The sequence below is a fragment of the Hippocampus zosterae genome, chromosome 12 (genome assembly GCF_025434085.1).
Source record: "Hippocampus zosterae strain Florida chromosome 12, ASM2543408v3, whole genome shotgun sequence".
Classification (NCBI taxonomy): Eukaryota; Metazoa; Chordata; class Actinopteri; order Syngnathiformes; family Syngnathidae; genus Hippocampus; species Hippocampus zosterae.
This window is the reverse complement of record NC_067462.1, coordinates 11,826,854-11,850,763: the sequence shown is the minus strand read 5'-3', so window position 1 is coordinate 11,850,763 and position 23,910 is coordinate 11,826,854. Positions and strand designations below refer to the sequence as shown.

General features: G+C 41.2%; 1 protein-coding gene across 1 annotated transcript in view; it reads left to right on the top strand.

Moving 5' to 3' along the window:
• The first annotated feature begins 7,084 nt into the window (after positions 1 to 7,084).
• The window catches only part of LOC127611134 (acid-sensing ion channel 4-A), an 85,058-nt gene continuing 68,232 nt past the window's right edge, over positions 7,085 to 23,910 (top strand). The window contains exon 1 of the mRNA XM_052081481.1: positions 7,085 to 8,136. Coding sequence (XP_051937441.1) covers positions 7,561 to 8,136 — 576 coding nt within the window. The 5' untranslated portion in view covers positions 7,085 to 7,560. The remainder of the gene's footprint in view (positions 8,137 to 23,910) is intronic.

Sequence of the window (23,910 nt, the reverse complement as noted above, 5' to 3'; positions counted from 1 at the left end):
AAAGCGCCAGTCAAACTCAAATGCTCTACAGTTAAAACGAAGTGGGTGACTGCATGTCTGCAAATGCCCCTTTGCGCTCAGTAGATTCAACCCAGTTCAACATTGCGCATGCATTTGAAGGTGGTGTGTGTCCACATTCAATGGCTTCCTTTGATCCTTCTGTCTCAACACCTGCGGTCATGCCGCACTCTCGCGGCCTGATCATTTGGCGTCAACAAAATTTGAAGCCCTTGCATTTCTAATGAGTTGACATACTAGAGCACAATTCCACTCATGTGGAGCCTTTGCAAAATGTACTTGTTAGAAAAAGGGCTGCCTGAAAACTAAATGGAGATGTGTGCTCTTTCTAAAGAGTGGTTACACACATACCAATAAACTGGGAAGATTTGAGTGTCCCCTCCACCCCCACTCCCACTTGCAATTCGAATCAGAAAGGGCCTAATTATTGGGTGTGTCTGAAATACCATCCTGAGTGATTATTCTGTCGTGTTGGGTGTGTCAAGTGTTTTTTTTCCTCCCCTCCCTGATCTACTTGAAAAACAGTCGGGGCTGACAATGTCTGTTAAAGCTGTTCAATATCATAGCAAATCCATCAACGCTGCATTCGAGGTTCCATGACTGTAAGATGAAACAGAATGATAGCCAATTATGAACAGCCAAATCCTCACAACAGAGGAGAACAAAGCAAAATAAGAGTTAACATAAATGAAGGCATATGGACAGTATGTGATAGAGTGACATATTTACATAATCTACGAAATCATATATGATGAATACAAGTTTCATCTCAGCCCCAACAACGTATATACCTCCAGAATATATGTAACTCGTCTCAAAATTCATTCACCGCAGCAAATATGAGAAGGAGAAGCATGTACAAATGCGCTCAAGTTATCTGATATGATAACAGTTAGCTCCTTAGCTTCTTCTGTCTGTTTCGAGGTCTACTCGAGTCTAGAAGCACTCTGATGCCATGCTTGGCTGGCGAAAATTTGCAATTGTCAATGGAGATATCGTTATATGTGGTTGAAATGGTAACAAGTGCTAAATGTGAACCATGCTTTACTTTTATATGACAGCACACTTAAGTCTAGATTCTCTATACTGTATTGGCCCGAATATAAGACGGCCCTGATTATAAGACGATCCCCTGTTTTTCAAGACTCAAGTTTGAAAAAAGACTTTTGGAACACCAAATTCATTTTTATACAGAAAATAATTACAGTACATCTGAAGCAAATTATTATAACAATATATTTGAGAGAAAAGCACGTTATTTTGCCTCATTCAAATCTTAATATATGAACATTTAAATTTGTAAACTAAAGTGTAAATTACATCATAACTTCTCCTCAGCTGCCGGTTAACCTGGCTGATCTTCGACCCACTTTTCTCCAGATTGTCGCTACGTTTCCCCATTTTGTTATCTCTTCTATTATTTTTTTCTCTTTTCTTTCTTACTGCTATTTTTTATTTTTATTCTTCATGACAGGGATTCACTTTGGCCTGGGGAGTCGAGTTCAGCATCCGCTTCAATGGTATCTGGCGCCATCTAGCGTCGTGAATGGGTATAATGTCTAGAACCCGAATATAAGACGACCCCCACTTTTTCAATACAAAAAAACCACCATCTTATATTCGGGCCAATACGGTAATTTACATTGTACGATTCTTGTGAAAATCAAAGACCCAAATGAATTATTACTTCCACCATGGGCGCCTCAAATTTGAACCCAATCCATTCAGTAATCTGTGTCGACTTCCAAGTCATTATGATTCCACAGTAGATGTGGGTTTGCACATCCGGAATTGGTTGTAATTAGTCACAGCTTGCTATAATTAAAACGCATACAAATACTGCAGCCTTGCACAGAAATGAACTCAATTGAAATTGAAGCTCAATTGTTTAACAGATGGCCTCTCAGTGGAGGCGACAAATCAACAAAAGTTGTAAAAATTATCATTTGTGAAGAGAATACCTTAGTAACTTTACGATGCGAAAGACCGCCGCACAATGGCCGAACATCACTGAACTCGCCAATCGCAAAGAAATTTCGGCAACTCACGCTGGTACACTTGGCGAGTGACCCATGCACACACACCAACACATTGCGACAGAAAAACTGCAACCCCCGGCGTTCTTATTGGGAAACAATGTTTTGAGGTGCCACATATACGGTAATGTATTCTTTTTTTATTGAACCCACAAACAACATGGTGTAAGTTTCAGAAGGGAATTGGATTTCTTTGGCTGCTGTAAGTATATAATAATAATAATAATGCAAACGGAGGAGAAATAGAGCTTAGAATGTGGCTATTTAAGAGTCTATGTTCAATTATCACCCCATTCAAAGATTGCACTCATTTATTTCCGTGACATACTCTCCATGTTTCACTTTTTTTATCTACAGGCACATGTGAAATTATACATCTAGTTTTGGATATATCGGACCATTGTATGGTTCAGTTCAGACACATTTGGCCCACTATGTAGCAGGCCTTATCAAATTCAGCGCATTTCACTATTAAACGGTAACAGCTCCATTTAAATGTCCCTTTTACTGAGCTGTGACCTACGGTGTTTTCTTGAAGCGGAAAAAAAGAGCAAATATCAACCTGCGCTCTGCAGGTGAAACCATTGCATTCCTTCAAACATGGGGTGCAGTGAAAAACAAGAAATACAATATTTAGTGGCTTTTATGCAAATTTGACATTTCCCTTGGCTGCACAGAGCTGGGCTTTCTGTTGACCACTGATACCTGCATGTGTTAGCGCGAGGGCAGCTGCGTCCTTTGTTGCGTTACGTCGTCATTATTTGTTTTCACCACATAAATACCTGTCAAATAGAAGCCACAAGCCGGCGGGTCCAAAAAGTTGAGCTGATTGTGTACCAAATATATCATAGTTGTGTGCCGAAGACATCAGGGTGAAGGCCTATCTTGCGGCTGCACCTTTATGATTGAAGGGTAATGAGTTGTGAGCTTTTTTTTTTCCTTCCAACAAACCTCCATCAGAAATAGAGGCACATATACACACGTTCTGAATGCACAAAACACTAGTTCAGCTTCATCTTTATGCAGTTATTTCAAATCATTGCAACTGCATTCCAGCATGCACAGATAGATGAATACATAACATTTTGTGGTCTTGTTCCTTGGCAGTTGTTCTCACACCTGTGCCATAGCTCAGCAAGTTTGGCTGACAAGCGACAATGAATTTATACATAGTTGAGCTTTTATTTCTTCACACTATTAATATGGATATATTGGCATTGCTATCAACTTTGGTTTTTGTTTTGTACATCTGTTCAATAAATGGAAACCTTTAATCTTGGGAGCACAGCTGTGTGTTTTGTTTTGTTTTGTTTTGTTTTAATTCATGAGGATATGTGCATTCGCTTGGTGACCAACTTTTGATGATACTTGTTCACAAAGATATTTGGTGTCCAGCACTCTCTACACAACCACTAATCACAGAATTTAGTTTTGTTTATCATTTGGCTCGGTCATCCAAAGCAGTTAATTGTAATGTTCTTCTTGTTTTCTCTTTGTATTGTTCTTTGTAAATCCAAGAATATAAATATGTAGCATCAGAGATTTTCTTCCACGTTGCTTTCTTGTTCATGTCTTTTTTTTTTTCTTTTTCTAAATCTTATTCCAAAACACCCACACAGTATTGATGGTTTCAAGGAAATTGGGAATTAACTTTTGGATTTTTTTTTTTTTTGGTTGATTCAAAAGTAGAGATTTCGTGTTTCACAGAATTTACAGATCCCAAATCAAAAAATGGCAACACAACAGAGAATGCTGCATCATAGCCCTGAAAAAAGATGTCTAAATAATTGGGAAAAAGAATGTTTAAATATTCTCAAACTGAAATCTCTACCAAATAAATTAAAATAACATCCTTTCATAATTGTTTGGGAGTGGGGTAGAGAAGCAATGGATGGATGATGATAATTATTGGTCATGCAAAGCATGTGTCTACTTAGTCCCCCCAGCTTAAGCAAAAGAGAGCTGCACTGCGGCAATTAAATGCACACGTTCAATAGATGGAGCTTTTTGAACAAGATGATAATCAGCTGCTTCTCTCGGGAGCATATAATCCATCCATATCTTCCAGTCCTGCGTTCTCTTTTATTTCATTCCCTGATAAATCACCAAAGTGAGCAGTTTTAATGCTTTTCTTTCTGTCCACACATTCATCCAGAACTGCTATTTGTGCATGCGAAATTGTATCCACCCATGTAATTACTAATTGGCTTTGACATTCAACCTAAAGATACATAGGTGAAGCCATTTTAAAAAAAAAGGGTGCAAAATGAGAGATGGAAATAAGTCTAAGGTCGGCAGCATTTCATCCATCCAGTATCATTTTGGAGCCTCGGCAAGATAAGACCCTTTGTTTGATTAAAATTGGGTTGGACACATGTAGAATGCCATCCTCTCCATGAGTCCTTCAGGTTTTTATTTGCCAGATGTGCCTGTATGCTTTTATTTTCACATGCTATTCAGACATGAGCATTGCTTCCCTATGTGCGACTGTAAATATGACCAGCATCTTTGGAGGATAGCCACATAAAAAGGCTGTGTGGTAGCAAGACCTCCCCGTGCCTGCTGCCAGAGGCGAAACTGAAACATGGTCACCTCACATAATATAATATCCATAACACAGCAGAATTACACTGCAGTTTTATCAGATAAAGTTGGAAGGATAGCTTTTGATAAAAGAAAAAAAAGAGACAAAAAATGAAATAACAATCTGTACTGATACTATGTAACGGATAACAAGATTTAAAACCCCATTGAAACTGATTTGAGGTGGTGGTGGGGGGGGGGGGGTGCTGAAGCGGTCGTCCTCAAAATATACGGGCTCCTTCTAGTGCTATGTGAAAGAATTACTGAATGAAATGTTCAAACTGTGCACATTATTATTGTCGCTTCAACATTATTAATCTAGTCCAATGCATTTGTTGAATTCAGTTTTTAATTTTTCTGTACAATATAAAATACAGAGTCAGTCAGATATCTTTTGCTGGTCAATTGGCACCAAACATGTACTGTAAATCATAAGATATCAAGGCCAACTGCCAACAAGTAATACAGGAATTCTAATGCTATACATATGCTTGTTTCTTGTTTTAACCCTTTCAGGGACAGCGGTTACTTGAGTGGACAGCTATTCAAATGTTGTTTGCCGTGAGTCGTCACCTTACCGTGGTGGAGGGGTTTGTGTGTCCCAATGATCCTAAGTTATTTATAATGAATTAATAAATACCCATGAAGACAACAAGATAATTGGGTACTTTTTTTCCCCCCACTTAGAGACAGCAGATATGTGCATGTGGCACATGGACCCACCAGTCACAGACACATTTTCTGACATACGGTAAGCAAATAACAAAATCTTTACTTTAATTTCACACTTGATGGATATCAGGTCACTGCGCAGACCCAAATATTTGTAGACTGCACAGGCCATTAAAAAGTCAAGACTTAAAACTGCTGCTACTACATGATGGATCTCTTCAGTGGTTTCAATTGTTATAAGTTTACCATCACATGTTTCATAGGACACATACAGTAGATAGATAGATAGATAGATAGATAGATAGAAACCAACTCAGAGCGTTATTGAAATGTGCTGTTTGGACATTCAGAGCACCACTCACTGAGTGCCAGAGCAAACTCTGACTGGAGAGACAGAGCATCACTATCGAAAGTATTCAATAGCAGCCCAAAATTATTGTTTGAAAAAAAAAGACAGAGTAAACTATTATTAGTTTTCAAAGATTGATGGTAGCAGCGTCGACTGGTTAGCACGTCTGCCTCACAGTGCAGAGGTGCAGGGTTCGATTCCGGCTCCGGCCCTCCTATGTGGAGTTTGTATGTTCTCCATGCGTCTGTGTGGGTTTTCTCGGGGTACTTTGGTTTTAAAAACATGCCTGGTAGGTTGACTGAATACTGTAAATCAGGGGTGTCCAAAGTCGGTCCTCAAGGGCCGCTCTCCTGCCTGTTTTCCAGCTCTCCCAGGAGCAACACGCCTGATTCAAATAATCAGGATCGTTCTCGTGCTGCTTGAGAGCTGGTTGATGATCTGATCATCTGATTCAGGTGTGTTGCAGCCCAGAGAGATGGAAAACAGGCAGGACAGTGGCCCTCCAGGACCGGAGCTGGACATGCCTGCTATAAATTGTCCTGTGGTGTGGGTGTGAGCATAGCTGGTTGTTTGTCTCTGTGTGCCATGCGCTTGGCTGGCAACCAGTTCATGGTGTCCCCCACCTGAGGTTTCATTTGCATGACTTCTTTGATTGTCCGTCCCAATCCGTAGTCAGAGAAGCCCCATGTCAGAAAAGTACGTCACTGAGTTCTGTTTCAGCCATCACAACCCGGAAAAAATGAAAAATAAATGAGGGGAAAACTGTTCTATCGCCACAATTTAGTGCTATGTAGTACTCAGTCTTCAAAGATCTGTAATTTATTTAAAAACAGATCTAAGAGTTAACTTATGAAGTAAGATGGCCGAAAGACAAAGTGCTAAAAATTGTGGTGCACTCTATTTGTGTGCGTGTGCTACCTTTTAGGTAGTTGGATAATAGTTTATGAAGAATAACGGAAGTAATTTTACAGATGAGACATTTTACAGATGGACAGTTATTGTATATTGTAAAGTAGTAAACTCAGTGCCAATGAATTGCTCGACCAGCTTTGGTTCCTGATTCACAGCCAGTAATCAACAAGTTGTTCCTGAGCGCATCAGCTGCTCCTGCACAATGTTTGATTAAAACCGTATTTCTTGTCTTTGCATACTCCTGCTCAGGGACAAACCAAACAATCCTTCCATTTCATTCTTGGCAGATGTAATTAGAACTTTTCTATAGACTTATGTGAGGAGTGATATGTTGGGACACTGATTAAATATTGAATGTTTGGGCCAATATTTGACTACATTTTCTTGTTTTAAAGAGTCATCTGAACCAGGTAGGCTGTGTGTGTGTGTGGTGCGGAGGAGGGGGGGGGGGGGGGGGGGGCTGAACGGGGGTAGGGGGGTTGTCGGAATCACATGGATGACCACAGCAAGTTGCAACTTGCGCCACTGAGGAGGAAATAATTGCCACGCTACTTCCTTATGAATTATTAAGAACTCTGGTCTTATTTTAGCCCGACTCATTGTGCTGCATTTAGTTGCGTCGGTTCAAGGTGTTGATTTATTTATCTTTTTTTTTTCATATTATGGACAGCTGTATTGTGGCTGATAAACGTGTGAGCTGATCAAGTAGTGAGACAAGCATTGAGAGCAAAGCAGCAGCAGGAGCAGCAACGCCGTGGTCACAAGGAGCCGTGGTAGAGGCAGCAGCACGATCAGTCACAGCGCAGGCAGCAACGGCAGCAGCAGCAGCAGCAGCAAACTCTTCTCGTTTTCTCTCTTCTTTCCGGAGTTGTTTCTTTGCTCGGAGCACAAACGCCAAGGAAATCAAAGGAGGAGGTTATCCTGGACTTGATAGCTACTATTAAAACAAAAAAAAAAAAGAAAGAAACAATCGCAGACCTGGCTGCCCCCATGCCTATCGAATTTGTTTGCAAAATCAAGTTTGCAGAGGAGGATGAGAAGCAGAAAAAGAAACAGGATGGGGACAAGGAGAGTCTGATCGAGGAGAGCTGCGCACCTCCGGCCAAGGACTTGGCTGGGTTTGCAAACTCCTGCTCCCTACATGGGATTAATCACATCTTTGTCTCCGGACGACTTGGTATCCGGCAGACGCTGTGGGCTCTTGCCTTCCTCACTTCACTGGTGCTCTTTGTTTACCAGGCAGCAAAATGTGCCATCTCCTACCTGGAGCACCCCCATGTCACCGCACTCAACGAAGAGGCGACCCCTGAGATGGTTTTCCCTGCCGTGACCATCTGCAACATCAACCGCTTTCGCTTCTCCGCGCTCACCGATGCTGACATCTACCACCTGGCGAACCTGACGGGACTGCCCCCCAAAAACAGGGACGGTCACAAGCCCGCCGATCTTATGTATCCTGCGCCTGACATGCAGGACATATTCAACAGGACGGGACATCAGCTGGATGAGATGCTGATGAGCTGCAACTTCAGCGGGCAAAACTGCTCGGCGGAGGACTTCACTGTGGTGAGTGGGAAAGTTTCTCAAAGTTCTTCCCTTTTCCTGGACCGGGTCGCATCACCGCATCGTCGGAACCTTCTGAAGTAAATTCATATGGAAATATGTTTGACTTATCTTTAATTGCACACATTCTTCGGGTACAGTTTGTGAAATTCTCATCCTGTTCATCCAAAAACCAGTTCACGTGGAAGGAGACATCACCTGTGTGTATGTGTGTACGTGTGTGTAGTCAACTCCGGGGTACAAGTGGTCTCTACGATCCGTTTCTTCATACAAGATTCATGACTCAAGCTCCATCAGTGAGCCACCTCTCGCCTCACCAAGTTTAACGCAGCAACGGCGTTTCCACTCTGATTGAGCGTTTCGTTTCTATGCTGCTGTCAACTATGACAAATATCCCAGGCTGCTATCAAAGGACCAAAACAAAAAGCTACCGTCTGTGGGATGCGCATACTTTTTTTCCCCAGCAATCCCTCTGATGCTTCCTCAAAGTCGTTGCGCCGAGAGTGCGTGGCAAATAAAATCGTCGTCAAAAATAGCCTCGTCTCGTGTTTTTTTTTCCTCTCTGCCGCTCTCTCTCTCCCATCTGAGAGGAAAGCTTCTTCGACGTTGTATTTCAATCGGGCTGCTGTTGCGTTTAAATATTTAAAGACAGATATACATGATTTTTGCATTAGCCAGATTGACTAAAAGGGATGAAACAATCTCCGTGCGAATGGGCGTGAGTGAGTGTTTGTATTACAGAGGGGAGGGGGGACACAGAGAAAGAGGGAGAGAGAGAGAGTTTCTTGTTGTTTTCAACAGTAGTTATTAAAGGCACTCTCCTCCTTGCCTTTTTCATGCAATTGCTTTAGTGTTGATAAAGCAAGTCTTTACGGCGTGTGTTCAATATTGATACGACAAAGACAGTCCGCTGCCTTGAATTTATTTTTTTCAATTCCACACAAATAATTCATTGTTTGCTTTTCCCTTAGTCACGGGCGTGCATTTTAAAATAGGGCTTACCTAACGTCACAGATACAGGTAAATTGTGCCTCGGCGGGTTTAAACAGCCAAAAGTACACGTGAGCCCTCGCGCGGGAAGCGAAGCGCTTTGTAGTGACAATATTGCTTTAAAATTTGATAGTGCACCATAAGTAGTATCCTTCCCACTTGAATTTCGGTGCAAATGTGTCATGTAGTAAATGTCAGGCACATGTCAGTCAGTCAGTGAAGCGTCTATTAGCACTTCTTGGACTCCGGGTGACTTCATCGGATCCCTAAGCTGCTTGTTCCTCTCTGTCAGCCTTGTGATCGAGTATATCTGCATTTTCGGAGGCTGTCACTTAGATTTGTTACAGGCTACTTGCTGCTGCCTATACGCCTGACAAATCACTTACTCCGAGTTCGGATTTAGGAACATGGCTGAAGTGTTGCGGCGACGTGGTCGGGGAATTGTGTCAGCAGAAAAAGGACAGGAACGTAATTGTCTGCATGGGCGTTTTGTCGGGGAAAAAAACAACAATCAAAACAAAAACTAAAGCAAATAATAGCTTGTATGCAATTTTTTAGAACCCGGAAGTCGAAGGAAGTTATTATAAGTTGTGATGCGCTATTAATCACATCCAAAGATACATAAACCCGGCGCCCCCCAGCCATTATGTGTGCCCCCGTGGGGAACCACCTCATGGATTGGCTTCTTGTCATGCGTTTTCTCCCTATTGATCATCATGGCGAGTCAGATGTTCCATTTCGCCAAGAGTCACATAAATGTGAGTCATGCCAAAATTGTGATATTTCCTGGCATGTTTCACTTGCATCTCGAAGTTTGCAATCGACGTCAGTGTTCATCATTTGGATGAAAAGTTACCGCTTCTGTTGCATGCGTTCATATATACAAATGTTTTTTTTTTTTTTTTAAATCAGGTCAGAATGTTTCCATTCCATTTTTACATTGATAATTCAGAAAGCTACTGGTCTTTAGCCATTTCAAATGGTGTATGGGAATAAACGGCTCACAGTCTGCAAACATTTGTCTGGCTGCTCTAATTTATGGGGGGGGGGGGAATATATTACCATGCAAAATGGATGTATTTTACCCTTTCACGTCATTGCAGTTATTCAATACAGGTAATAACTTTTTAATTACAGAATTCATTGTTGACTTGGTTTCATCACACAAGATAAAGCCGATTCAAGGAGCCCTGAGTAAATACAATACTTTTCTTCCAGTCTAACGCAGCTTAATTGTAAATCTATTGTGTGGAGCTGTCAGAAAGATGAGCTGCAAGCCCTTTGGCTTTTATTTTTCTTTTCTTTTTTTTTCCTGGACAGCGCACTTGATTGGTTTGCTCTGACTCCTAGTTGTGTTTGCTGATGCATTATTAGATTTTGCTCTCAGCAAGGACAGATCCCCTCTGCATATATTCATGGAGTAAACTAAACAGCTAAGAGGAAGTTTGCGAGGTAATCTATTAGAATCTGTGTTCACGCTGATGCTACTCTCTCTGCCCATGAAGCAAACCGAAGGAATATAGTGTTAGCCGCATGGCATCGGTGTGCTTTTGGTGTTGTTTATATTGCCAAATTGTATTTTTTTTTTCATCTTGGTGAGAATGAGACCCTCCCTCCAAGTAAATAAATATCCATCAGTTTTCCGAACCGCTTAATCCTCACCAGGGTAGCGGGTGCTGGAGCCTACCCCAGCCGTCTTCGGGCAGTAGGCGGGGGACACCCTGAATCAGTTGCCAGCCAATCGCGGGGCACACAGAGACGAACAACCATCCACGCTCACATTCACACCTACGGACAATTTAGAGCGTCCAATCAGCCTGCCATGCATGTTTTCGGAATGTGGGAGGAAACCGGAGCACCCGGAGAAAACCCACGCAGGCCAAGGGAGAACATGCAAACTCCACACAGGGAGGCCGGAGCTGGAATCGAACCCGGTACCTCTGCACTGTGAAGCTGATGTGCTAACCACTGTCCTACCGGGCTGCCCATTAAATCAATAACCATGAAGAAATAGGACACACCATTGCGTGCATCATGTTTAGGTTCCAAAAAAACAAGTGTTCTATTATTTTTTTCATAACTAAAGCACACATTGTAAAGTCATGCATTTTCTAAATTGTGCAAATTTATACTAGTTTCAGGATTGAAGCACTAAGGGTTTTAAGCACATTTTTACTGACAGTCATGTCTGATGCCTACTGGTGGGACCCCATTAGGGCGAGGTAATTAATTAGAGGCTTTCTAATTAACTGGATTTTAAGCGAATAGTTAAATAAGCTCTTTTTTCAATTCAAATAGATGCTGGCCAATAAACAGACATCCCTTCAAAACGCACACACACTTCCTTCACCAAAAACACAGACAATTTAACTTGTCAGTTTATGCTACTTTGACAACAAACAAATCATCAGTCATGTTTACAATTCCACTATAGTGAGCAGCAAGGTTTGCAACTCCTCGTTAGCTTAAATTAGACTTTGAACTTTTATTTGCAGAGACGGTTGAAAGAATTGTTCACACCAACAGGTTGAACTGATTATATGGGCAGGAAAAAATCTGTAAACGGGTGTTCACTGAGATGTGAAATCATGCTCACTCATCCTAGTGAAATGATTCCTTTCTTTCTTTCCTTTTTTCGGTAATACATATGTCCTACGATCCCAAATGCTTGTAGATTGTCGGATTTTCACTCAGGGCCGGTACAGCTTGTTTAGTGTTGAAAGTGACATGCAAATTATGACTGCTATCATCACAAGAAACATATTCTGTACATGTAACTTCAGCATGTTGTTTGTGCATGTATGTTTGTCTGAAGAAATGAGCCGTGCACATTACCAGAAAAGATTGACAACCACTTCCTCGGTGGGTTCAGTGCATTCACAGTACTCCACAACACCGCCACACACACACACACACAAACATACAGCTCGGTGGGTAATGACAATGGTGGGAGCGTAAAAGTGACTGGCTTATCCCAACCAGCTCACTCCCCATCAGCCTGTCAATTAGACATCTACAGTTGCACTGCTGTGTGTGTGTGTGTGTGTGTGTGTGTGTGTGTGTGTGTGTGCGTGTGTGTGTGTGTGTGTGTGTGTGTGTGTGTCGGTGCATGCGCGCATTTGCAAGTAACGTCATGTGAGCCTCATGTCAACGACCCTGGAGGCAACAATAAATATACTATTCGAGACACACACGCGCACTGTGGCGACAGGTTTCTTCCTCACATTTCTCATCCGTTTTCTATTTCATGCAAATTGTCATTATTTATGTGGTGAAATTCCAAGCACGTTAATGCACCTCAGTGTTTTCGTAAAGACCCAAACAATGCTATCATGAATGAAATTAATGAAAATGTGCCAACAATCTCAAATAAAGGGTATTACTGTTACTGGAATGACATGGACTAAATTTCAACCAAGGGTGACCGATCTTGAAAAGAGACTTGCACTTAGCTGAGCACAGTGCAGCATCGACCATCCCATTCGTTGTGCAAATGCTGCCGCGGCACGCTGACGGGGCACCACGCTGTGCCGCGTGTTGGCGCACGAGGTGGGATATTGCCACTACAGCGCCACGACGGCAAACATGCCTGAATTGAAAAATGCTCAGTTGGGATGGCAGTCCACTGTGACGATAGATGACGCATTCAATAGGTGAGGTGGGAGTGGGGTGATTTTAGAGTGACGACATCAAGAGATTTGGGCAGAGTTGTATGACCTATCAAACAAAATGGAGAAAAATGGAAATAATAATAACTGCAGTGTCCTGAGGTTTTGGGACACAAGACTAATGGTGTACCATGATGTGGTGGTCTCCGTCACGTTGTATATAACAAGTTGATTGGAAGTAGTGGGAATGTGATATTGGTATTGTTAACACTGGACATCTCAAGTATTAAAAAAATATAATATAGCTTAAATTAATTCAACATAACCACACACTTAGCTTTACTCGTCTCACACCTCCTGCTTGTTAACAGCAAAGCCCGAGCTTTAACATACAAACCAGAGCGAAAAATCACTTGGGTACTCCCTCTCTGTTAGCTTAGCAACTAGTGCCAAATATGGACCTGATTTGTTCAATGTGATGGTGAAGTGGATTACAAAATTTTCTGAACTTCAACCTCGTTTGTTGGATCCGATGTTGGTCTCTGCCCCAATGCCAACAAAACGTTACAATGAAAGGTGAAAATACATTCAGGGATCCACACCAAAATCAAACCAAAAATCCATGCAAGCCTATTTAAAATTTTGTGTTTTTGTCCAGTCCTGCGAGTAACCATAAGTAGCAAAAATCAAAAGGGGAAATTCCATTTATTCTATACAGGATGTACCGTATTTTCCGCACTATAAGGCGCACCTAAAATAATTCAATTTTCTCAAAAGCCAACAGTGCGCCTTATATCGGGATCAATATTCTGATTTCTTGGACAGAGTATTTTAAATGATCTGTAAAATGCTTTGTTACAGCTGCAGCAGTTGTGCAAGCAGTATATGAATAAAGCTGTATTGTATTGTGTTGTGTTCCCTTTAGTGTAGCTCCATCTAGTGGATGCATAACACAACCACAACTAACATTGTAGCTTCATTCTATGCGCCTTATAGTGCGATGCGCCCTATATATGAGAACAGTTTTGAAATAGGCCATTCATTGAAGGTGTGCCTTATACGCCGAAGAGCCTTATAGTATGGAAAATACGGTAATTGATTCCAACTTCTTGGTCAATGGGTCACCAGTAGAAACTTTTTTTCCAATGTTGTTCACTGAAACATAAAATGAATGGTCTGGAATGGCCCAAAGATAGACCTTCGCCGAGGCCAAACACACCAAAGTTGTGTCTGACAAAAAAACAACACAGAAACCTTCCAATGAGAGGGCTGCTGCCTCTTCAGATTCCACCATACCCTCTGCACTTCCCTCTGCTGCTCCAGCGTATCAGGCAAAGATGATACGCTGCTGATATGCATCTCCCCAGACTTATCCGATGAAGACCACCTGTGATAGAATCACACGATATGCAAACTTTTGTGGCGGCTTGCGGTTTTCAATGGCGCATTGATGCGATTTTTAAAACCTCTCACTGTTCCTCGAATTGAAGCGTTTGGTTGGATGAGTATGGTGTGAGGCCCGGGGACGATAAAGGCTTCCGATGCTGTGGTTACCGCTATGAGACCCCCTACCCCTCCTCACTTCACCACAGCTTACCCCTCTCCCTTATAACCCCTGGGAGTCTTTTAGTCACACAGACATTTGTCTCTTTCTGACAAGTCATACACCAGGCCGTTACGAGTGTTAATGTGCTTTCTCCTGCACACGACGCACACGCACACAAAAGTGTCTTGCGTGTATATGGGAGAGAGAATGTTTTTACCACACCAACACACCCAGGTTTCCTCACAGATTGAGAGTTGGCTTACATGATTGATCATGACTCCTGACTGTGCGCCGCTCCCTTTCTGAGGGATCGATACATCCTTCAGTCACATCGCTTCCCAGCCTTTTCAACTCCGAGCCAAAAGTGACAAATTATCCCGTGCTTGGTTTTTGGGATCTGTCTCGTCTGCAGTGGTTAATACAAGCAAAGGTGACAAATTTGAAGAATGTTTATTTCAGCGTATACGTGGAATAGATCAATACACACTTTATTTTGCTCAAAGGGAACTGAAATGTTTAAGCAATATGAAATGATTCACTGTGCGTGATGACACAGGGAATACACTGAGCGGTTTTACAAATCCTTCCACTCCTGTGTTGTAAATAGCGGCAATACATGTTGTGATCTGCGATCACTCCATATAAGAACACAAATTTTAAGTTAAGTGTGAGTTTTTTTCTTTTTTTAGGCCAGGGTTGTCATTCTCTTTCCCATCACGATTACAGAGACCAATCCAGTGTTGATCATACACCTACAGGATTTTTAAAGGTAAAGACGTAAAACTTTTATGATTGTCTGTCCTAAACTTTTTCGGAAGAAAAAAAACCCAAACAATTTTTGACACCGTCTGTCATTAGGCTTCTCTTGACTCAGAAGAGGGTAGGGTGGCTAATGCTCAAATTCGGCTCATTTATCAGATGTGTGTAACCCGCTTTTCATAGCCTGACTCATTTTTAAATCTTCGGCGACTCAAAATGGGAGTCTCCCACTAAAAATCAGGTTTAAATTACACAGTGAATCGCATACTAAAAAGAAAAAGAGCTCAGTCTTGCCTTTGGAAAAGGTCAAATGAATTCGCATCACCTTTTCTGAAGTAGACAAATAACATTTTACCGCATTTGCTTTGCAAGGTAACGCTCATTAAGAGTTTCCGCAATGACAAGACGGTCGCTTTCACACAGGTTGAAAGATTCAGCAACTCACAAGAAATATGCGTTCTGCCTAGAAAATCTCTTTCAAAAGACGTCAGTGACCATTTGAAGGTCTGAGCGTATTAGAACAATTTCAGCGCTTTCAGTCTAGCTCCCAACATGCAAAATATAATTTTCATTGGGGTCAGCATTAGTCCCGTTATTGCCCACGTGAGCTCTTAGCGTTTTTATAAATGTTTTTACAGAATTGTAGACTGACTTCCTTATAGTTCTGGAGGGTTAGTTGCTGGATCTTGTACCATAGCCCTAACACTGAAAGACGAGGGCCTCTTACAATGAACGGCGGAGAACTTGAGGATTACAGCAAGAAAAGTCCCACAAATATTGTTTGTTGGGAGACATTCACAATCATTTAATGAAGAAGTCCAATTGTTTTCTTTTCAGTAACAACGATAAGCAGCTGTCATCGTGGAGATAATTGTCACTCTGTAAGCCTTCTGGCTAAATAGAGTTTTCCCTCTGAGTTGGCAGCTTAAGTGTGCTTTTTTGGAGGGGGGGGGGGGGTCATGTTTCTCAATCTTGAAAGCAGCAGTGCAAATGTCCCTGAAAAAATTAACCAAGCTTGCTTTTAGGCCACGACTGCCACACAATGGGTCCGTGCCTCCTCATTTCCTTTCCTTGTATATTTTTGAATTATTTTCGCAGGAGATAGTGTGTGCAGGTGGTTGCTCATGAAATCATTTTCCTTAATACAAATAAACTAAACACATTTGATCAATCATACGCGTGCTGGCCAATACAGTAGACAATTTCTGAGATGCCATTGTCAATTGGTGAGATGGGGTTTTTAAAATCACAATTTTTTTGGGACAAACAGGTAAGATCATTTCTCTTTTTCTTAATTCTGTGGAAAAAAACTATTAAAACATACACAATAAAAAAATCATGGAGAAAAGGAAGTGATCAACAATACCCGAGGACACAAACAACTAACAAAACTCTATTGAGGATTCAACAGACAACAAGGAAAAAAAATGCTTTGACAAAACCAAATAAAACATCTAAATGACATGTTTGAAACTGAAACTTCTGAAAGTTTAGCCCAATTGTTGTGACATTTTGTACTGGCTGGTTCATTTTACACTTCACAATAAAATCCGATCAAAAGTCACAGAAATCTTGATTATCGGATGTGTCTGAAAGATTGGTGAAGGGTGTGTTCAGAGTGAGGAAAGAGTGTGTAAATGGTCAAGAATGTACAAAGTTTAGGATCATTTTACCCTATAAAAGACAGTGGCAAAGTGCAACGTATCTCCTGCAAAGCAGAACTGCCTTACCAACGCTAGATAACTGCCAGTGCGCTTTCAATTTCATTATTTTTTTTACAAATGGTAACAAAATAATTATGTAATAAATACGGTAAAATACGAGCTGCATGGGCAGTGTTATCCACTTAAAAAAGCCAATACAATCTCATTTCATGACTCTCACATCATTCACCAGGTTTCGGTTAAGAAAAATCAAAACGTGTATGTGCATGAAAAAATGGACTCATTTGGGGGTTTATTTCCTGCTGATTGCGTGCTTTGTGTTTCTGACAACGAAACAATTTGGCATATACACATCGTGGTCGGTGTGTGACTGGGATAATAAAGGTCAGTCGATTTAGCCACTGGAAAAAAATCACAGCGTCCATCCAAAATGTCAGTGCGAATAACCGTAGTGCCGTACAAACAGGAGGCTCGTGTCTGTCTGCTTGACTGGACGTTTGGCCTTTATTCTAACTTACGTCTGATGTCATATCATCAGATATTCTCCACGAATTAATCCAAACGTCCTTCTCTGTCTCGATCCGCCTTTTTGCCGTTTTTCGTGCCAGCTTGAGACAACGCCAACACGGTTTGAACTCCATGTGAGCCAAATATTAAAGTGTCATGACAGGTGTGATATTTTGTCAGATTCTAAATGTTGCACCGGATGACTTTGAAGCGTATACCACCTGAAGCAACACTCCCGTGTGAGGATGTCGGCACACGGTACATGGCTTCCAAATGTAGGTCGGCAGAAAATGCATCGGGGTTACGGAATTAAAATCATTGAGTTATGAACACCAATATTATGGAAGAATGCACAGTTACAGGAAATTGGGATTCATTTAATTTAAGACCGCCTTAAACTCTGAAGGTCCTCTGAGGTCATTTTTTTTGAACGACCCCTCGTTAAACGCAAATTATGCATCACGTGATTGTGTGTGCGTGTGTGCGTGTGTTATTTTCATTTACATTTGAAGTGATGCATGTCTATTCCTCCCTGAACCGGATGAACATCAGCTTCGGTTGATCCTTTTCTGTCTTCATCTTCGCACCCATAATGCACACTATTGAATGTGATCATGATCATAATTTTTATGACTGTTTCTAATGTCTTAATTTGAATTTACTTTTTTTTCATGCAATCCAGAAAAGCAGAAACTGACAAGCACTTTTATTTGGATTGCAATGTTTATAGATTGAAATTCACTGAACTCACTGGCCAGTTTCAGTTTATGTGTTTCACCATTTATAAATTCATCTTTTTACATTTTGAAAACTCGCCTATTTTGTTCTTTTTGTGCTCTTTCTGCAATACCCCAAGATGCCACATGATAATGAAGCCCTAGCTAAGTGGAATATCAGACGTGTCTTTGCAGCATGGAGCCTACACACACATTTACTGTGTATTAAGTGATTTTTTTCAAAATCTGAGCATGATATTTTTCAGGATGAAGAAGGAATTCAGATTGACATGAAAATATTTGGAGATTTATAAATCACAACTGATATGACATGTCCCAGAATGCACTGCAATGGCTCCTCCTCTCCTCTGTAGTGCAGTCATATGTTGGAGCTAATGGAGCTCAATGGGGTCAGTGGCTCAGAAAACAGAAATGAGCATGTTTATTTGTACTTCAAATTGTCTCGCTTGCCCACTGCAGATTATTAGCTTGTCAGTTCCTGAGATCCATGTGGGTCTGTGTATGTCCGCCTCTGCGGGACAAACAGCTTTTGGGGGACTTGAAGTGAGTTAGCAGTTACAGCGTTGACTCTCACATTACCATCACCAGCACAATCGATAGTGAGCAATGATTTGTAATCCTGACAACCATATGCATTGCCTGAGGTTTAAAAACCTCAGGCAATGGGACGTCTGTCACTGGGACGGTCCGATTTAAAGTCGGTTAATTAGGTTGATTTTGATTCAACTGATGTTTGGGGATGTTGAAAAAGGGCTGCAGAGGGGGCGTTTGTCAGACAGGGTTTGGTCATTCGGCAGGTGTACGCAAGCCATTGTATTTGAAATAAGAAGTGTTTGGGGAGGTTGTCAGTTATCATATTTGTGAATGAAATACGGTGAGATCCACACACGTCGATGAGGCTCAGAATCCGTGTGCCTAAATCATGTGATCAAATTCACCAAAATCACGTTAGATTACCTGTGCCAGTATTTAGACATGGCTCGAGCCGTCAACATTATTTAACTGTGCCAAACGTCTGACAATTGTCCTTTTTTTGTTTTTTAATTGTTGACACGCCTCATTAGCTACCAGTCTTTACGCTATATGCCCTTTTTATGAGGGCTTTAAGTGTTTGGTAATCTTCGATTTCTGAGTTGAGCAGTTCTAAAGTTCAATTCTAGATTTCGTCAGCGTTTCCAGAAGGTTACGGACAGAATTGGACTACATATATGATACAAAACAACGTGATGACGAAAAATTACTTACAAAGAGAAGTGCAAATAACATGATGAGGTCAAAAAACATAGAGCATGAAACATGGAACATCTAGAATAATTCGATACTTGGTGGCAGAGTCCCGAGCAAAGATGAATTATCCGGCAGAGACATGAGAACTTGGAAGTTCTAAAATGGCCGGCTGATTAACATTGGCAGCAGGTGTGCACGCTGGAGGGAAGGCCCTCCTCTGCCACCTGCCGAAGACACTCAAGTGCAGAATCATGATAGATTTGCCCCTGAGCAATAGCAAAATGTTCACTTGATAGCCTCGCGGCATTGCTGCCGGTCACACTAGCGCGCTCAATCTAATCTGATTTAAACCGCTAGAATGATTTTCCCCAGCAAACAATTACACCATAGATTTCTCTGCTTTAACATTAATTCACATGAACAACATTAATAATGTCCAATTCACACATGCCATTCAATCTGGCACGGCTTCAGCGACATTATTGGGAAGGAGCACTCCTTTAAGATCAGTGTTTACACCATTCATTGTCCTTCTTCAAGGAGTCAAATTCTGCAAAGTAGGCAGTTATTGAGCTTCCATCGTTTTGAATTGTTTTCTGTCTTATTTTCCCCCCTCTACTGTGGCTACTGGCATACAAATTGAACCTGAATATTTTCTGATAGCACTTTCAACATGAGGACAGATTGAGTCTGTTTAAGGGATTGCTTTTAATAGTTTGGTTTTATTTTTTGTTTTCTTGTTTTTGTAGGCATGTGGAAATACAGGTACACATCATTGTGATAATGAGTATTTTTCACCGCTTTGAATCAAAGTCAGAAAAAGCCAAATTGCTCGATGTCTCAATACTATTCTGTTGTGTGGGGGTTATTAAATAATGTTTTTCCTGCCCACTTGGTTCGGATAACCATAAATATTGGACCTGTTGAGTATTTTGCAATGGCAAATGTTTACAGCATACGTGTGTGTTGAACACCAAGTTCGTTCGATCCAGAGGGGCCATGAATTTTACGGTAAAATTTACGCTTATGCTATTGTTATAGTCAAAGGAGCAGCTTGTTCTTCTTTGTATTTTTCAGTCCTCTTGATACCCATGTTGCCTTTCACAGATTAGTTTTGGTACTCCAACAGGTATCTGGTTTGGATGTAGAGACCCTTATTTGGGGGTGGAGCTTCACAATTCGTGTGTGGAGTACCTCCCAATTTGAAAATGGGTACACTGCATGTGTAACCCGTTTCAGTTATACCAAACGTTTTACTTGAAATGGAAAATGTAACAAATTTGATAGGAAATGGAAAATGTCCTCTTTCATGCACGTGTCAATAAGTTTTTATTTAATCGTGTTCAAACATTGTAGTGTATTTTATTTGACTTTTTTTTAGGTGAATACAACAACCTGTCACTATCCCATCTTATCCCTCCTCCACTGAGGTTTGTCTTGTTTGACTTACTTGCGGAGGGTAAATCCTTCACGTGGTGTCGGCAGCTTGGCAGTCAAGTCCTGTCCATGTTGACAAAATGCTTGACCTTCACATGCTGTGAAATGTCACCAGATTTAGCACAGACAGTTCCAGCTTCCCTCCGCTCGTTTAATCGCCAACACTTTGCAGTTTGGGTTAAGCCCAGCTTCAGTGGCCTATACAATCCTGTAAATTGAGTGTGTCTGTATGTGTGTGTGTGGAGGTGGCCCGGTGGTCCAGTGGTGGGCGAGTCACAGTGAGAGGTGCCGGGTTCAATTCCAGCCCCTGGGCTGAAAAAGAATTATAGTATTCACTAGCTCATTCTCAGTATATTATATGGTAATGATAATGATATCATTACCAGAAAGTGTTAGCTTCTCTCTGTTCTTTGCTTCTTCAGTTTCATATCATTACTTTGTCGACAGTGATTTTATTGTTGCCCCCCTGCTCACGTGTAAACAAAGTAACGTTTTTTTGTTTAAACAAGCGTACAACTGTTCCTTGATGGCATTGTCACGATTCGTTCTGTTCGTCCTAATGCATGCTAATGACAAAGTAGTGAACATTTCACTGTCAATAACATGAAATACGGCCCCGCTCCCCTAATGCTGGCTCCGTTCAATAACCTATTAAAGCTGAATCACAGATAACCTGGCGAGCATCAGGAAAGTAATCTGAAATTTGTGCTGACATTGATCCAGTAGGAAGGAGACCTATTGCCTCCGATCAACACTTTGGCCCCGGGAGACGACTCCCTCGGACATTAATAGTACACATGTCCTGTATTTTACGACACCATACATTGTATAGCATGTACAGTGCCAAACTTTTAAGCTATTTTACAGAGCTGTGTGTTTGAGTCCCTGCTGCTGGCCGTATTTTTTAAAAGCTTCCACATCTGGAACTTCATTTGCTGTTTGTTCCGTGCTATAATTAGACATTTGTATCCATTCATCGTGTCTTCCCCTTTGCCTGATGGATGCTGCGGGCATTTTTAGTTCCACAGAAATATAAACAACAGAGATTACTTTCAAAACTCAACGTATTGTTTTTGTAACAATGAAATATACTAACTGTGTGAGTGTTGAAAGCTGTGGGGATATGGCATTATTTTTGTGGCTCAGAAAAATATTTTCTGAAGCAAATTTAGCATCAAACTAAATTCAGCAAATATCTTCAAAAATACCTGCCATAGGCACACTCAGGTCCTCATGCTAGTGATACAAATACACAGAAGAGGGTACGTATTTTTATCTCAAGCCGGACAGATTATCCAAGTTTGCAGTCCACAAATGGCGGCGGTGCATGAGACGGACTGAGCAGTCTAAAAAAGGATGTGGAGTGACTCGCAACCGTTCCAGGGTGGAATACATATTTTGCCCGAGCTGGGATCAGTTCCTCTCACCGCGATCGTCAATGAGATCAGCAGTATGAAAAATGGATGGATGGATGGCACGCAAAAACTTGCTTCAGGCTGAGGCTCCCCAATCCACTTTGCATTGGAGATGAACAAAGACTCACGAGACAAAATGCTTTTCGACCTTACTATCTTTTTAATAAACAGTGGTGTCATTATATGGGGAACATAGTGTTGGGACTGGATATGTGATTATAAAGGGATGTTTTATCAGTCAAAATCGGTTGTGAAAAACTATTAGTTTGATGTTTTAAACGACCACTGCAATGGTTTAACATCACTTCCCTTTGTATCAACGTTGTCTGTCCTATCTTGCCTATCATTACAATCTGCGTAAAATATGAACAGATTTCTGTCAGTTCATCGTACAAAGCCATTTCCAGATGTCATCGTTCGGATACATTTCAGTATATCCGATTAAAGTCTTAAAACATTAAACGTACATGTACAACACTGCTCCTGAAAAGAATATTAATGGTGAATATATGCTTGTCTTGACTTATACTGTATATGATAGTGATGTGCGGGTACATGAGCTCCATAACAGAATAGTGATGTGTTATATCCATTAACACTTTGAGTGTCATGTCAGAACAAGCCAGTGGGCGTCCTAATAAATTTCAACGCGTGCTGCTGAACATATGTAAAATGCCACAGAGCCTTTCTCTGTGTGTCATTTGTTGGACTTGGAGATGCTTGCGTGCTTCTGTGGTATAATGCCAACTCATGGGAGGCTGCTATAATTAGTCCGTCTCAAAGAATGCAATTGTCAGATCTTACACTTAAAGCATGTAACAGGCATCATGGCTGGGAAAGACAAATGGCTTTTCCATTAAACAACCCACGCGGGACATTGGCAATAAAAATTAAAAAAGAAAAATCTTTCCTAAATTGTGGTCTCATCTATTTAATTACAAACTCTGTGATAAGGACATCACCTTAGAATAAATAGGACCAGTAATGAAGTATGGCATTGCTGGTTATGTGCGCCCTTGACATTCGCTTTGAGTATAAAGAAAGAAGGGGTGGTGGCGATGTGGAGGTTGTCAGCATCTTTGCAAACAGAACTTCAAAGTACATGTGAAGGGATAAATGTCAGTGGGTTTCACTCACAAATCAGTGTGGGTTTTTTTTTTCATTGTGTGACCTTCCCGCTATCTTTTCTAAAGAGAATTAGTGGGATATTTTGAAATAAATACTGTGTGTGTAGTGTTCTATGATGAAAGTGATCCCAAGAGATAGATTGAATATGCATGCCATAAGAGCATGCCCTTAGACTGTCTATTAATTAGTGTGTTTAGGTGAGCTTAAATATTTAATTAGCATGACTCTGAGAGACTTATGGGACATTGTGGCAAGTTGGATATGTTGTAAGGCAAATAAACATGTTCCGTATTTTGCGCACAATAAGGAGCTTCAGAGTGTAAGACTCACTTTCAATGAATGGCCAATTCTAAAACTGTTTTCATATGTAGGACGCACCACATTATACGGCGCATAGAATTGTCATGTTCCCTATTTGGCAGCAGGTGACAGACGTTCATTTCTGCCTCCTGCTGCCTATTTGTCGGTGATTGCACCTGCTATATCTAGGCGCTCATTGCCGGAGTATTGCATGCCGTGCCACTGCTGTTGCCCGTGTTTCGTAAATATCATTCGATAACTATTTGCTGGTGGTTGCATTTTCTTAATAATTAATTATAAAGGCATACGTGAACTAGTAATTATTTAGACATATTTTCCTTGCCGTTTTTAGCAAGCGTTTTCTGTTGTCGCGTTTCCTTATTTCCTGGTTCTTGTTTTTTCCAGCGCTTTCTGTTGTTTAGTTGGCGGGGTTTTGTTTGTAATAAATGTTTTTGTTTT